A 16,920-nucleotide genomic window follows, 5' to 3' on the forward strand; every position below is an offset into this window, starting at 1 on the left:
TTGACTTTGCAATCAGATCTGCACAGGTGTCCCTGCATCCACATGGAATACCACTTGATTTAAATGGGCTTGCATAAATGCATGGGTCTGCCTAGCCTTATAAGTCGGACTATAGGATCTGAACTTATAGGATCATTTGAAGTACAATCACTATACGCAATATTGCATCTAAACCAAAGTAAAAGTCAATTAAATGTCTGCAGGATTGAGCCATAACTCATTAAATGATAAACAGCTACGATTCCACTGAGAAACTAGAAGCTGGCAGCTAAAACCCACAGTTTGAGCAATGTTGAGACATTGTAAAGTATCAAACAAATTTCACCTCCTGTGTTAGCAACAGTCACTTAACTGATTGCAAGTGAGAAGAATTTACAAGGGATACTGTCTAAAAGATCTTAAGAAGCACCAAAAAAGTGAAATTGAGAGCAGAATCTTTGGCAGTATTTTCTGGGTGCACCTTTGTCTTTATTATGCTGGTTGATTTCACATTTCCTATGCATTTGCAGGAGGTAAAAGAGTGGAGGTAGGATCTAATACAGAAGAAAGAAAGAAGATTAAGTCAATTTGGGTGTCATGTGACAACGTGTTTTCTAATTATTGCCATTGCATTTGAAATTGCACAATAAAAATGATCTCTAAACAGACTATCTGGTATAATTAAATCAAAAGAAACACAAATAAACTCCCTCGGAAGTTCCTAGGCTAAGTGGACCATTCATTGACTTAGCATGACTGGCCATCTTTATGTAGATCATTGTGAGGGAGAAAAAGGCTTAGAAGAGACCTGCACAGGTGGGTCAACACTACAAAGTAAGGTTGACATAAGCCACCTTGCGTCAACCTCATTGTGCTTATCTTAACTAAATCTGCCTCCCACCAATGTAAGTTTCCCTTAAGGCAAAATAACACCACCTGCTCCCCAAGTGGACTGAGACCTGGTTGATGTAAGAAGGTTGATGCATGAAGGTAGATGCAGCTCGAGTGTAGTTGCTATGTTAATCTTAATAGTCCCCTATCAGCTGTCCCATAATACACAACATTGACTGCACTGATCAAAACTGTTAACGCTACAACCCGGAGAACATCCACATTGGAGAAACTCCACCAATTCAAAACCCACATAACTTTTTGATATATTTTTTCCTTGTCCAGCTTGGAAAGCACACCTCTATCTGCTTTCTGTTGTGGTGCACCTCTGGCCGCATGGTGGTGCACACCTCTGCCCATGCTCCAACAACATTTCTGCCTGCGGGAGACAGGAGATAATGAATCTCCTGGGCCTGTGTGGAGAAGAGGCTGTGAATGCACAGCTATGGACCAGCCACAGAAATATTGACATCCATAAGCAGATTGCTTAGGGAATGCAGGAGAAAGGGTAGCACAGGACCAGCAGCAGGGCTGTGTGAAAGCCAGGAAGGCCAAGGAGGCCAACAGTTGATCTGGGACCAAGATGCAGACTTGCTGCTTTTACAAACAGCTGAATGACATGCCTACCCCTATCACCATCCTGCATACAACCACTGATTCCTTTGAGGAATGCGGGTTGCAGGCCCCTGCCAAGAACAGCAAGGGGAAGGAGGTGGACAAGGAAGAAGAGAAGTATGGGGGACTGGTGAGTTGGGGCTCCAGCTGCACCACAATCCAGAACCTGTTTTTTATTCCATCACAGTCCAGCCAGTCCCCGTAGCAGAGCACAGGCAAGTCAGTGCAAGAGAAAGAACCTCAGGTAAACATTTAAATAAATTTCCCATTTCAGTAATGGCACCTCTAGATTAGCAGGACACAGCTAACACCTTTCAGTAATTTACCTCCATTACAAGAGGTAAAGGAACGACAAAAAGAGGAAAAGCTGCCATCTGCTTTTCATTCCCATCTAGAGTTAGGTGGGAGCAGGGTGTTTGTGGAGCAGTTTAGGTACACAGGGATGTCCTCTGAGTCCTCCTGAGAAATCTCAATGAAACTTCATCTATGGTCAAGTTCATGGTATGCCAACACCCTGAATACTGTGTGCAGTTCAGGTCGTCCCATCTCAACAAAGATACGTTAGAATTGAAAAATGTACACAGAAGGGCAACAAAAATGATTAAGATATGGAACATCCTTACAAAGAGAGATTAAAAAGAACAAAGAGAGATTAAAAAGAATAGGATTTTCAGGTTGGAAAAGAGATGATGGGGGGGGGGGGATGTGATAGATATCTATAACATCAGAAAAAAGTGAATACATGTTAATTAATCCCTCACAGAACACAAGAATCGGGGAACATACAAAGAAATTAATGGGCAGCATGTTTAAAATAAAGAAAAGAAAGCACTTCTTGACACAACACACAATCAAGCTGTGGAACTCCTTGCAGGGGATAATGGAGAAGGGCAAACTACAAAGAGGTTAAAAAAATATTAGATAAGTTCATGGAGTATATAGGTCTATAAATGGCCATTAGACAAGATGGTCAGGGATGCAACCCCATGATTTGACTGTCCCTAGTTTATAACTACCAGAAGCTGGGAGTGGACAACAGAAGATGGATAATACAATGATTTCCTGCTCTGTTTATTCCCTCTGAAGCAGCTGGCATTGGCCTTTGTCAGAAGACAGGATATTGAGCTAGCTGGCAATTCTTATGTTCTATGGAGATACACTGCAATCCTCTCCTGAAAATTGCTCCATGGTTAAGGATGTTAAATTTAGTTTAATCAACTAATTGACTAGATGATGGAATTTCCATCGACTGATCAATTAGTCAATAAGCGGGGGAGCTGCAATAAGCGCACAGATGCGCAGCAAGCATTGCACAATTTCTAAGAGGCCCTCAGTCTGCAGTGCTAAGTTGAGCACAGCGTAGCAGTAGACAATCTTGCATATTTCTCTGGCTCACTGTTATGGTACGTCTACACAGCAACAGTATTTCGAAATATCTAGTGTTATTTCAAAATAACTTAATCCGCATCTACACAGCAGGTAGTAATTTTGAAATAATGTCGAAATACTGTCAAGCTGGAAGACTTCTTGCTCTGACTCCTGTAACCCTCATTGATGAGGAGTAAGGGAAGTCGGAGGAAGAGTGCTGTATTTCGAAATAAGTGCTGTGTAGATGCTCCCAATTTCAAAATAAGCTACATAATTGACATAGCTCAATTTGCGTAGCTGATTTCGAGCTTAGCCCTGCTCTGTAGAGCACCCTTAGGCTATGTCTACACTACAAGTTTCTGTGGCAGAGAGCATGCTAATAACAGACTCATTAGCATGAGTTGCGATGTCATTGGCATATTTTCTGCCAATGCTTTTGGCACAAGGGGTTTTTGTGCAAAAAGAAGCAGTGTAACTGCTTCCGTTTTGCACACAAAAAAAACATTTGCGCAAGATCCTTATGCCTCTCCAGGCCACTAGCACTTGTATAACCATGGAAAAGTAGCCATTTTTATTGATATACTCTGTGGAAAGGCGGTCTGGGGCCAAAATAGGAATGTGCATGCTATCTGTTTCTTCACTGCAGTTCGGGAACTGAAGAGCCGCAAAGTCTTTCACTATGTCCCACACATTGCGGAGAACCAAAGTCCCGCTATTAATGGGTCTGCACACTTGAATGGCAACAGTGCCTACTGTGGGTTTGCCAATGATTGGTAGCAATCTGATGTTGTAGATTTCCAGTGTGACGGCCACTTGCTTTTCAACTGTCAGTCCAGCTCTCATTCGGTATCCCTGATGTTGGATGATTTGTTTGGCACAAGATCCACAAAAGTGACTTTGTAGATCTAAAAGTTCTGCAGCCTCTGCTCATCATCTCAAACCTGCATCACCATACAGTCGCACCAATCAGTGCTCACTTCTCAGACCCACAAGGGGTAGCTCCACCATTTGCAGCTGATCTGTAAATGACACCAACAACCTTGAATTTGTGTCAGCAAAACTTTTTAGTGTAGACATGGCCTTGCAGAATAAACAGCCAACTCCCCCTCCCTGAAGAAGTAGAAAGAGGAGGTTGCAGTTTATCTGTTACTTCCTTCCCACTCCAGCTACCATGTGGAAGGACAAGGACCTAGTCATATTGACTTGGTAGGTCACCTTTTTATCCTTCCTTCCCAATGTTCCATTCTTCCCTGTGTGTTCATTATCTTCTTAAATTTCCCATTATTTTCCCTTTATCATACTATGCTGTCAGTCTTTCTGCTCAGCCCTCTTTTTAGTCTCTCAGGGTATGTCTACACTACAGCGCTAATTCGAACTAACTTAGTTCAAATTAGTTAATTCGAACTAAGCTAATTCGAACTAACGCATCCAGACTAAAAAACTAGTTCGAATTAGCGTTTTGCTAATTCGAACTAGTATGTCCACATTAAGTGGACCCTGAACCGGGCTTAAGGATGGCCGGAAGCAGTGCCGGCAGGGCATCAGATGAGGACTTAGACCGTGGAGCTGCTGCCTCAGGCTAGCTGAGGGCTGTGCTTAAAGGGACCCGACCCCCACCCCGAACAGACAGTTCTTAGGGGTGCCCCGCTTGCAAAGCAGTCCTGGCTTGGAGTGCCCTGAGTGCCCACACTGGGCACATCACAGCACTTGGACATCAGACCGGCTGCACTTGCCGCAGGTTGCCATCTGGGGAGGGGGGCAATTGGGGGGCTGCAGGAGAGCTTCCACCCCCAGAAGCCCGCAGAGCCACCCCAGTCCTCCCCATCGGGGGCTCGTACCCCATTCCTCCCTCACCTCCTTCCACTTACCCTTCCCTAGCCCCCCTTCCTGATGTACAAAATAAAGAAAACGTGTGGTCAAAAATAGAATCTCTCTTTATTGAACAAAACTCGGGGAGACTAGGAAAAGAAGGTGGGAGAGGGGAAGAGAGAGGGTGGGAGGGGGAGGGCAACAAAAATGATCAGAGGTTTGGAACAGGTCCCATATGAAGAGAGGCTAAAGAGACTGGGACTTTTCAGTTTAGAAAAGAGGAGACTGAGGGGGGATAGGATAGAGGTCTATAAAAGCATGAGTGGAGTGGAGAGGGTGCATCAAGAAAAGTTCTTCATTAGTTCCCATAATAGAAGCACTAGAGGACACCAAAGGAAAGGAATGGGTAGCAGGCTTCAAACTAGTAACAGAAAGTTGTTCTTCACAAAGCAAAGAGTCAACCTGTGGAACTCCTTGCCGCAGGAGGCTGTGAAGGCTAGAACTAGAACAGAGTTTAAAGAGAAGTGAGATAAAGTGATGGAGGTTGGGTCCATGGAGTGGTATTAGCCAGGGGGTAGGAGTGGTGTCCCTGCCCAAAGTTTGTGGAAGGCTGGAGAGGGATGGCACGAGACAAATGGCTTGGTCACTGTCTTCGGTCCATCCCCTCCAGAGTCCCTAGGGTTGGCCACTGTCGGCAGACAGGCTACTGGGCTAGATGGACTTTTGGTCTGACCCAGTACGGCCATTGTAAGCTCAGGGCTCAGGGTCGGGGGTCTCAGTGGACCACCTTGATTTTCATGCACACCTGCTCCTGGGTGGCCAGGCTGGCAGCTCTCCTGCCCTAGATGGCCACTTTCCTGTGCGTAGTGCGGAGGTCGTGGACGAGGTCCACGATGTCCGCACTAGACCAGGCGGGTGCCCGCCTCTTGCGGTCCCGGGCAAGCTCCCGGGAGCTGCCAGCCTGGTCCCGGGAAGAGGGGGTGGGCTGGGGGACATCGGGTGGCTGGCTCGAGCCGTGCCTGGTGCAGGGTCTGCTAGCTGAGTGCTGGCAGGCTTGCACCTGGAACGGGTACCGTAGCCAGCCTGTGCCCCTTTAAGGGGTCCGGGGCCGGGAGGGGGGCATACGAGTTTCCCTGGTGTTGGCCAGAGTGGCCACCAGGGAAAGCTGGGGAGGGCTAGCCTCCCACTAGTTCGAATTAAGGGGCTACACACCCCTTAATTCGAACTAGTAAGTTCGAACTAAGCTTAGTCCTCGTAGAATGAGGTTTATCTAGTTCGAACTAAGTGCTCCTCTAGTTCGAATTAAGTTCGAACTAGCGGAGCGCTAGTATAGCGCCTATCAAAGTTAATTCGAACTAACGTCCATTAGTTTGAATTAACTTTGTAGTGTAGACATACCCTCACTGCCTTGTTTCTGCAGCCCCTTATTGTCAGGCGGAAGAGTAGCTCCCCTCTCCCCTGCTGATTAAGGAAATCAGCAATAGGGCTGCCAACCCTTTAGGATTGGTCTGGAGTCTGAAGGAATTAAAGGTTGATCTTTAATTAAAGATGATGCCATTTGATGAAACATCCAGGAATATATCCAGCTAAAAGTGGTGACCCTAGCAGCAGACAGTACATGAACACTGCTTTTATCCTGTCCACATCTGAGGATAGGAGGAGTTATATGCAGTGAGCCACAAGAACACAAGGGCATGCTTGAAAATCTCATGAGGATGTCGCTGATTGGTGAAAATGGAGTACAGTGACAATACCTTGCAAAATGATGTACACTGGGTCTGAAGTTAAGAGAGAACTAATCCACTTACACATTGTAGAAAGCCTTGTTTTTAGTGGGCCAAATTTTCCACAACGCAATTTTAATGAGTGATTGGCTTGCATGCCCTGAACTCCTGATGTAGGCACGCTCGTTCAGTAGCACATCTTGCACATTTCTGGGCATGAAAACTGTGTCTTTGCAAATCTATCCCACTGCATTTTTTCTCTTAAAAAATAAGATAACCCAAACTCAAACATTTCTGAATGTTCGATCAAACACAGGAAATAAAGAGTTTACTCTTAAGCCTATGTCTAAAGACTAAATAAAAGCTTACTTTGGCAGATACATTTACACTGACCATTTGGGAGGGGCAGAGAAATTGTTCAAACAGAAGGAAGAATAGGAAGAACTTGCTTGTTTTGGCTTCTTTTCCCGATTTTTCCATTTCCTGTCCTATTTTGCTTTTTTCTTCACTTGTGTGTAACACCCACAGATTTCCTAATGAGGTGGTATGCGACCCACCACACACTATAGTGTGGGTGTAAATGAAAGAGCTGTGTGAATTAACAAGTAACTTGCACAATATTTATTTATGTCACAAAAACTGAAGGCAATATATACCTCCACGATACCACACAGAGAAATCTGTTACCCGATGATTTTCAACTTGAAGTATCCAAGGAGGCTACTCTAACAATGGACTCTCCTCTACTCCTCAGCCCTAACAAGCAGGCCTACACTGCCAATCAAACAAAGGTGGCTTGGCTCCCACTTCCGGGGGACTTCCCAATTACAACGTTTACCAGCTTTAGAAGATGTTTAGGAACTTCTATCAACATCATTACATCATAACATGAACCTTTCCTGCAATACAATATGTAACAGACTGATTTTGCAGAATGCTTTGTATAAGACTAAGGACTGATCAGATTGTAAAGTACAGGTTGCACCTCCCAAAACCAGAATTCTCTGGTCTGGTAACATCCATGGTCCAGCAGGAATATGGATGTTCCTGGATCAGAGAACCCCAGCAACATAGAGGCAGGAGGGCAATCCAGGAGGGGCAGGCTGAAGCAGCGAGGGGGGGGGAAGCAGTTGGGGGTTTGAGCTGGCAGCAGCCCGACAGCCTGCAGTACTGGGACTGAGTCGGGGCAGGCCATGGCAACGCAGGATGGGGCCAGCAACAGCCCATGGCAGGGTGGGAGTGGGGCCAGAGACCGCGGCAGCCCGCAGCAGCGCAGGCTGCTGGAGCCTAGCAGGCAATCTGGCTGGGGCAGCAGCAGCCAGGCCAGCAACCCAGAGTCCGGCAGAGGCTGGAGGTACCGTCTTTTAGCGTATATAACCCGCAGGTTATGCAAGCTTTTACATTCCCCTCCTCCTTTCCCCTCCCTCCCCCCACGTGGGCTATACTCATCCCCGTTGTTGAAGCAAAAAAAACCGCTCCTCTCTGTTTAGGCAGCTAACAAACAGCTTTATTAATTAATAAAGCACAGCATGAGCCAAACGTGGTCCCAGTAAAGCCGGGCCCAGTAAAGCTGCTAATACAATCAATCCTAGTATCTTTATACCCTTAGCCAAACAGTCTGATGTCAGGGCATCCAATTACAGAAATCCTCAATTAAATTTGGAAAAACAAAGCCTTATCAACAAGATGGCGGACAGGTACGAGGGAGTACATCTCCTGTCCCAACCAGCCCAATTAACACATACCAATAGCCCATCCTGTAGGCCTCTTCTCACGGGGTGACAGAAAGTTCACTCTGGTCTACGTGCTTGAGAGAAAAGCTGAAATGGTTTCTGATATACAAGATGGCTTCTAGCTAAATATGAAAATGGTTTCTACAGCTTCTACACCGTGTTATATAAGTTTTTTTTTTACTGAAATTACAGGAAGACAAGACTGTTCCATAGCCATAAGTCGAGCCTTGAGCTGTATGGCTACAGTTGACACTGCCCGTTTGTTCTCTCTCTGTGCACGAACCCACTTCAACAGGTTTTCTTCTAGATTAAGCCACTTGGCTTTCTTTCTGCGGCACGCTCTTTTCTAGGGTGTAATTTCTCAATCTCTGCTTCTTCCTTTCTCCACTCCCGAACAGACTTTTCGTTGACAGAATATTTTCTCCCTGCTGCTCTGTTTCTATTGTCCTTTGCATATGTCACAACACACAATTTAAAATTGGCTGTGTAGGATTTGCACTTAGGCATGTTTAAAAAGTTTTAAGAAGTTTGAAATACTTTTTTTTAAAAATTCATTACAAGTTAAAACTACTAAAGGAATAAATAAATGGTAAAACAGTGTGGTTCAAAGGGGTTATATACCAGAAATAAGGGTTGTAGTATACTCACTGTTCAGCATCATCAGCTGCGGTTCATTAACACTTCATTACAGGTGCTGTTCATTTAATAGTACACACTGTTCCTCTCCTGCAGGCTATACATGTGCACAGGTTATCTAAGACTTTTTTTACACAATCAGGAAAAACTGCGGGTTATGCATAGATGCGGGTAATACACGCGCACAGGTTATATACGCTAATTTACAGTAGTCCCCTGTCTCTTCTCTCCAGAGTCGGCAGCTGGGGGCTGTGCAGGGAACCTTGTCTGGTCTGGCAAATTCCCTGGTTCGGAACCTATTAGGACCCAAGGATGCTGTATAAGAGATGTCCAACTTGTACTTATTTCCCAGATGTTGTGTGCAGCGACTTATTCTGAAGAAGTACATTTCTCATTTTGTAGAACCTAAAGATATAATATTTTTACCATCTATTAACTAAAGTTTTTGTTGTTCTTTTTTAAGGACTGGTGACTGGTTAAGTGTCAAAGTTCCTGGGTTGTGGATCCTCTGCATAGGTCTCTTCTCATGAGATGGACTCTGATTGCTCTGGTGAACATTCACAAATGCCCTTCTTTTCCTAGATGGACTGGATTAGTGAAGAATATTTGAGTGCTGGACTAAACCAAAGCACTTCATTTTCTCACAGTGTTATATTGAGGAACTATCAACAGGGCTCACAACTCAAACTTCTGAAGTAGAGAAAGTAAAAAGGTGGCTTGGTAAAGTCATTCATCATCAAGTTGAGTTTCTATGGTTCAAACCTGAGGCTTTTTTCTCTATTTACATCTAACATTAATTAGTGGGAATTAATCCAGCCCAGTGAATGGCATGACAGTACTGGGAAATCCAAAATCCAGAGCCCGCATGTTCAGAATGAAGTCATTAATGTTACTGATTACTTCTTTTGACATATTTGTCTTAGGGTTGTTTGTTATCAGGGAAAATGTGGACAAGACACAGATGATCAGCTTGCCAGTGGTGAGACAGTGTGTCAATTTTCTAAATAAAAGGTTGTTTTACATTCACAGCTCATGAATGTATCAGCCATTCAGGCTTCATATATACTCTCAAATTAACAAATTATGCAAGACTAGAAGATTTACCAGGCATTGCTTTGGTCCTTAACTCAATTAATTTTTGTTTTTTAGAAAATAAAATGAAAATGTCCATGCTTCATAGAAATCATTGTTCTGGAGTGAGGCTAGGGATAAGGGGTTCAATAAGCAGGCTGCTCCGGGGAGAGAGAAAAACCCCAGCCCTTTCTCAACACAGCATCTTGGAGCCAGGTGAGAACTGCCTCTCCAGGTCTGCTGCAGCTCCAGCAAGCACAGACGGGGGAGGAGGGTCTATGTCCCCTGGCTGGGGCAGCTTCAGGTTCATCTGCCTCCTGCAGTCCCCAGCCAGAGTAAGGAATGCATCAAACTCTGCTCTTTCCCCTTGCTCCCCAACGAAGGGGAACAGCCAGCAATGTTCCCGTACGAACTGGGGGAGGGACTTCAGTGTTCCCCCAGTCTGCCCCTTTAACTTAGTTGGTGATTCTGTTTCTTTTCTCTCTGGTTTTCTGAGAAGCAATCCCATTCCTGGCACACCCCATTTTCCTGGCACAATCAAACCCTACCTTGCCTTAAGTTACGATAAGAAGAAACTACGCACCAAATTTCATGCATGGTCATAGTTCTTAACCTTTAGTAGAAGTTCTTGAACAGACAGACAGACATACACACACAGACAAATTATCTCAAATATATAATAGATACTAGACTGCATTTCTGAGAAAAATTATTTAGGCAGTTACCTTTTAAAAATACAAGAAATGTTTCTCAGTGGGAAAAAAATTCCATAACAGGATTTTTTTAAATGGTGTCCTTTTTTAAAAAAAAATAGGAAAATTCTATTTGTTTTTTCAAAACCAGAAATATAAGTGGATCTGAAAGTTCACATGCTTTATAAACACTGCATAGTTCACTCTTTTAAGGGGATAAATTAAGGTTCCCTACTTGGAGGAAAGGCTTTTTAAAAATCTTTACTGGCCTCCGGTGCTTTCTACTTATATCTATTTTGAACTTGTGGGAAAAAACTAGTCATGCCATAACAAGCTAGTTCCCATGTATTCCTAACATATTTTTATAAGGCTTCTAAAATCATTTGCTGCCCTAATGAGCAACCAAAACAGTATTTAATCTTTGTTGTGCTTAATAAAATTATATGTTCATATTAATATTCATAACAGTATTGTACTAATACTGCAAATGGAGAGAAACTGGTTGAGAATTTGAAAATGGAAGGTAGCTTGAGCAAAAGTGATCATGAAATGGTAGAGGTAGTGGTAGAAAGGAAAACAGCACAATAAAGATAACAGATTTAAAGTGGGCAGACTTTAGTAAACTCATGGAATTGGTAGGTAAGATACCATGGGAAGCAGGACTAAGGAAAAATACTATTCAAGAGAATTGGCAGTTTTTCAAAGAGACATTATTAACGGCACAAGAGCAAACTATCCCACTGTGTAGGAAACTAGGAACTATGGCAAGAGACCACACTGGATTGCCCAGGAGATCTTCAATTATTTGAAACTAAACAACAATAATTAAAAAAAAGAGTCCTATAAAAACTAGAAACTAGGTCAATATTTATGAACAAACTAAGAACCAAGAACGAATATGAAAAAAAGCAGAAAAACCAAGGGAAAAACTAGATTAAACTAGGTACAGATATCAAAAGTAAAAAGAAAACATTCCACAAATACATTAGAATCAAGAAGAAGACCAAAGACAGGGGAGGCCTATTACTCAATTGGGGACAGATTTGTAACAGAAACATGGAAATAACAGGAGTGCTAAATGACTTTTTGTTTCAGTTTTCATCAAAAAGATTAGTAGTGATTGGATGCCTAACACAGGGAAATGCCAGTGAAAATGAGGTAGGATCAGAGGCTAAACTTGGGAAAGAACAAGTTATAAATTACTGAAACAAGCTAAATGTCTTCAACTCACCAGGGCTTGACGAAACACATCTAAGAATATTCAAGGAGCTGAGGAGATTTCTCAGCCATTAACAATTATCTTCAAAAAGTCATTTAAGACAGGAGAGATTCCAGAGGACTGGAAAAAGGAAATACAGTGCCAGTCTATAAAAAGTGAAATAAGGACAACCTGGGGAATTACAAACCTATCAGGTTAACTTCAGTACCTGGAAAGATAATGGAAGAAATAAATATGCATTCCATTTGCAGCCACTTAGAATCACAGAGCTGGAAGAGACCTCAGGAAGTCATCAAGTCCAGTCCCCTGCCCAAGGCAGGACCAATCCCAACTAAATCAACCCAGCCAGGGCTTTATCAAGCCGAGACTTAAAAGCCTCTAGAGATGGAGATTGCATCACCTCTTTAGGTAACCCATTCCAGTGCTTCACCACCCTCCTAGTGAAATAGTTTTTCCTAATATCCAACCTAGACCTCCCCCACTGTAACTTGAGACCATTGCTCCTTGTTCTGTCATCTGTCACTACTGAGAACAGCCTTTCTCCATCCTCTTTGGAACCTCCCTTCAGGAAGTTGAAGGCTGCTATCAAATCCCCCCTCACTCTTCTTTTCTGCAGACTAAACAAACCCAAATCCCTCAGTCTCTCGTCATAGGACTTGTGCTCCAATCCCCTAATCATTTTGGTTGCCCTCTGCTGGATCCTCTCCAAAGATAATAAAATGTAATTAACAGTCAGCATGGATTTGTCAAGAACAAATCGTGTCAAACCTACCTAATTACTGTCTTTGACAAGGTAACAAGCCTTTTGGATGAGGAAGAAGCAGTAGAAGTGGTGTATGTTGACTTTGTAGGCTTTTGATACTGTTCCTCATGACAATATAACCTAGATGCAGTTGGATAACGTGGGTGCATAGCTGGTTGGAAAACCATTCCCGGAGAGTAGTTATTAGTGATTTCACAGACAAAATAGAAGGACATAATGAATGGGGTCCCACAGGGATCAGTTCTGGATCTGATTCTGTTCAATATCTTCACCAGTGATTTAGATGCACAGAGAGTAGTTATAAAGTCTGCAGACCATACCAAGCTCTAGGGGTTGCAAGTGCTTTGGAGGACAAGATTAAAATTCACAATCATCTGGACAAAATGGAGAAATGGTCTGAAGTAAAAAGGATGAAATTCAATACGGAGAAATGCAAAGTACTCTATTTAGGAATCAGTTGTTGTAACAATCAGTTGCACACATACAAAATGGGGAAAGCCTGTCTAGGAAGGAATACTGCAGAAAGGGATCTGAGGATTATAGTGGATCACAAGCTAAATATAAAAAACCAAACAAACATCATTCTGGGATGTAGTAAGAGGAGTGTTGTAAGCTAGACATGAAAATTACTTCTTTCCTTATAGTCTGTGCTGATTAGGCCTCAGCTGGAGTATTGTGTTGAATTCTGAGTGTCACATTTCAAGAAAGATTTGGCAAACTGGAGAAAGTCTAGAGAAGAGCCAAAAAATGACTAAAGATTTAGAAAACATGAGTTATAAGGGAAGACTGAAAAAGTTGGATGTTTAGTTTGGCAAAGAGAAGATGGAGAGGTGATATGATAATAGTTTTCAAGTGCATAAAAGTTTGTTACAAGAGGTGGGAAGTAAATTATTCTTATTAACCTCTGAAGACAGGACAAGAAGCAATGGGCTTAAATTGCAGCAAGGATGGTTTAGCTGGAACATTAGGAAAAACTTTCTGTTTGGATAAGTAAACACCTCCCATCTGGGTAGGTAAGCACTGGAATAAAGAAAGTTGTAAAATCTCCATCACTGGAGATTTTTAAGAACAGGTTATACAAATACCTGTTGGGATGATCTAGAGGCAGAACTGGATTAAGACATGCTGAGGTCCTAAACTATGTCAAGTTGAAGAGGCCCCATAGCATTACCAGAAAACTGTTTATTATTCTAACAGAAAGCACAATTAAAATAGAAATAATAAAGTTTTATATCTGCATATACACCGGTACATAGGCAAGGATGCAACTAAAAACTAGTAATTGTTTTGTATTTAGAGACCTCTCATTATCTGAAGCACTAAAATGCAGCTTTCTTATCTTGTGCATAAATCTGGCACTGTCTAAGGTTTTTGGTCCTGCCATGAGTGCAGAGGACTGAACTGGAACACCTCTTGAAGTCCCTCCCAGTCATAAGAACTATGATTTCTGATTCTATTGGAGGCTGTATTTACTATTGCAAAAGGAAATAAAAGGAAATAATGATGAATGTTACATTTTCACAATTTATATTTTAAAAGACTGTCAGAACCAGAGTATCTGTGCAGAAATCAATTTTTAAATATTAACTTAGACCCTAAATGTAAATGTAACATTTTAGCGTTAATATACTGATATTTTAAAAATTTGTTTTACTATTTTTTATGTATAATTGTCAGTTGGAAATCAGTTTAAATACATTTAAAGAAATGAAAGAGACTAATTAGCTCAGGATTTGGTAACAAGGTACACTGTCTTTCATTCCTATGAAACCAATTCATATCCAGCCTAGGATGATAGTAATCAAAAAAACATTACTATCTGAAAGCTGGTTGACATTAAATGAACAGAGTGCATGAGGGTACACATCACAGTATCCAGGACCCACAACCAACACTTGTCTAGAAGTTCAACACAGAGATATCAAAGTTTGGACAGGAAAAGGGAAGAATGATGACAGAATGCTGAAAGAAAATTGCCAAGTTGTTCATGCCTTAAAGCAGTTCTACAAACTTAAGACTCGAGTAAGAAGTATCTTCAGATTCTAAAAACAGCTATTTTAAAACTTCACCTTTTTGTCCCACTTTGCCCCCCAATGAAATCTATCAACAGTATCCAGCCATAGTTGTCTTCCTATTTTGTTCTGTTCCTATACATGATTAGCTAAAAGAGATCACAACGTAACAAACCCTGGTACCAAGCTGTGGTAATATAACTAACTAAATGACTACCAATTCTAATCACAACAAAACATGGCAGGTGAAATGTACCTACTTGTCATACAGAACATTTTTCACAAAGGAAGTAATCTCTCTGTTCTGTAATTTTGGTGTTAGATGAAATCATATAATATGTATGCGTATGTGAGTATAGAGAGAGTCAGTCAAACTTAAGAATTTTTACATATAAAGAAAATATATTCTTAAAAAGGAAAAAGAACATTTACTCTTTACATGTAAAATCACATAAGTTAGGCACCAGGCTAACTGTATTTCCTGGTAGGGCCTAAGTCATTTCTAGTATCAAATGTAAAGTAAAAACAATGTCCACCACTTTTCATTTTATCATTGTACTTGACCCTACCTTTTATGGACAAAGGAATGGATTGTGTGCATTCTGTGTGTTTCCACTGGCCTCGGTGTTTACGAGCTTCTAAGTAGTGCTTGACTCTTGAATCAACAGTGTCTTTTAGCAGCAAGCACACTTCCTGAAACAGAAATCAGTTGCAAATTTACAAATAAATCTACACAACCCTAAAAATTAATATCAAAACACTAAAAAATGTATGCAGAAACCTATTCTATGCAAATGTATGGACTTCTATGGAAGTTCTTATGTTCTTAAATTTGCATTGTCATATTTTAAGGAATACTGGAAGTATACATAAATGGGGAAAGTAACAGTAAAATTGCAACATAGGTTAGAAAAATAGGTTTTTTAGGTAATTTTTTTGAAGAATGAAAGAGGTAAAATCACTAAATTACAGTGGTGTTGTAAAATATGACACATGGTATTGATGAGTAATTTCTATAATTTGAGAAAACTTTACTGTGAAAATTCACAACTATGCACCTGAAATGAACATATTAGAACATAAGAACGGCCGTACTGGGTCAGACCAAAGGTCGTTCTAGCCCAGTATCCTGTCTGCCGACAGTGGCCAGCACCAGGTGCCCCAGAGAGGGTGGACCGAAGACACAATCAAGCGATTTGTCTTCTGCCATCTCTCTCCAGCCTCTGACAAACAGGCCAAGGACACCATTTTATCCCCTGGCTAATAGCCGTTTATGGACCTAACCTCCATGAAATTATCTAGCTTCTCTTTAAACTCTGTTATAGTCCTAGTCTTCACAGCCTCCTCTGGCAAGGAGTTCCACAGGTTGACTACGCGCTGTGTAAAGAAGAACTTTCTTTTATTAGTTTTAAACCTGCTACCCATTAATTTCATTTGGTGTCCTCTAGTTCTTCTATTTAGGGAACTAATAAATAACTTTGCTTTATCGGCCCTCTCCACACCACTTATGATTTTATAGACCTCTATCATATCCCCCTCAGTCTCCTCTTCTCTAAACTGAAAAGTCCCAGTCGTTTTAACCTCTCCTCATATGGGACCCGTTCCAAACCCCTAATCATTTTAGTTGCCCTTTTCTGAACCCTTTCTAAGGCCAAAATATCTTTTTTGAGGTGAGGAGACCACATCTGTACACAGTATTCAAGATGTGGGCGTACCATAGTTTTATACAGGGGCAGTAAAATATTCTGGGTCTTATTTTCAATCCCTTTCCTAATAATTCCTAGCATCCTATTTGCCTTTTTGACCGCCGCTGCACACTGCGTGGAAGTTTTCAGAGAACTGTCCACAATAACTCCAAAATCTCTTTCCTGATTTGTCGTACCCAAATTTGCTCCCATCATACTGTACCTATAGTTGGGGTTATTTTTCCCGATGTGCATTACTTTACACTTATCCACATTAAATTTCATTTGCCATTTTGTTGCCCAATCACTCAGTTTGGTGAGATCTTCTTGGAGTCCCTCACAGTCTGCTTCTGTCTTGACTATCCTAAACAGTTTGGTATCATCTGCAAACTTTACCACCTCACTGTTTACCCCTTTCTCCAGATCATTTATGAATAAGTTGAAAAGGATTGGTCCCAGGACTGACCCTTGGAGGAGACCACTAGTTACCCCTCTCCAATCTGAAAATTTACCATTTATTCCTACCCTTTGTTTCCTGTCTTTTAGCCAGTTCTCAATCCAAGAAAGGACCTTCCCTCTTATCCCATGGCCATGTAATTTACACAAGAGCCTTTGGTGAGGGACCTTGTCAAAGGCTTTCTGAAAATCTAAGTATACTATATCTACTGGATCCCCCTTATCCGCATGTTTGTTAACTCCTTCAAAAAACTCTAATAGATTAGT

At 41.8% G+C, this 16,920-nt stretch overlaps 1 protein-coding gene across 10 annotated transcripts in view; it reads right to left on the reverse strand.

Moving 5' to 3' along the window:
- SLX4IP (SLX4 interacting protein) overlaps window positions 1-16,920 on the reverse strand; it is a 123,398-nt gene that overhangs the window by 47,131 nt on the left and 59,347 nt on the right. For all 10 annotated transcript variants that reach the window (XM_089777540.1, XM_089777539.1, XM_089777537.1 and 7 more), the window contains one exon: window positions 15,082-15,205. In XM_089777540.1, coding sequence (XP_089633666.1) covers window positions 15,082-15,205 — 124 coding nt within the window. Of the gene's footprint in view, window positions 1-15,081; window positions 15,206-16,920 lie in introns of those variants that run through there.

The sequence above is a fragment of the Pelodiscus sinensis genome, chromosome 3 (assembly GCF_052426305.1).
Source record: "Pelodiscus sinensis isolate ZL-2025 chromosome 3, ASM5242630v1, whole genome shotgun sequence".
Taxonomy (NCBI): Eukaryota; Metazoa; Chordata; order Testudines; family Trionychidae; genus Pelodiscus; species Pelodiscus sinensis.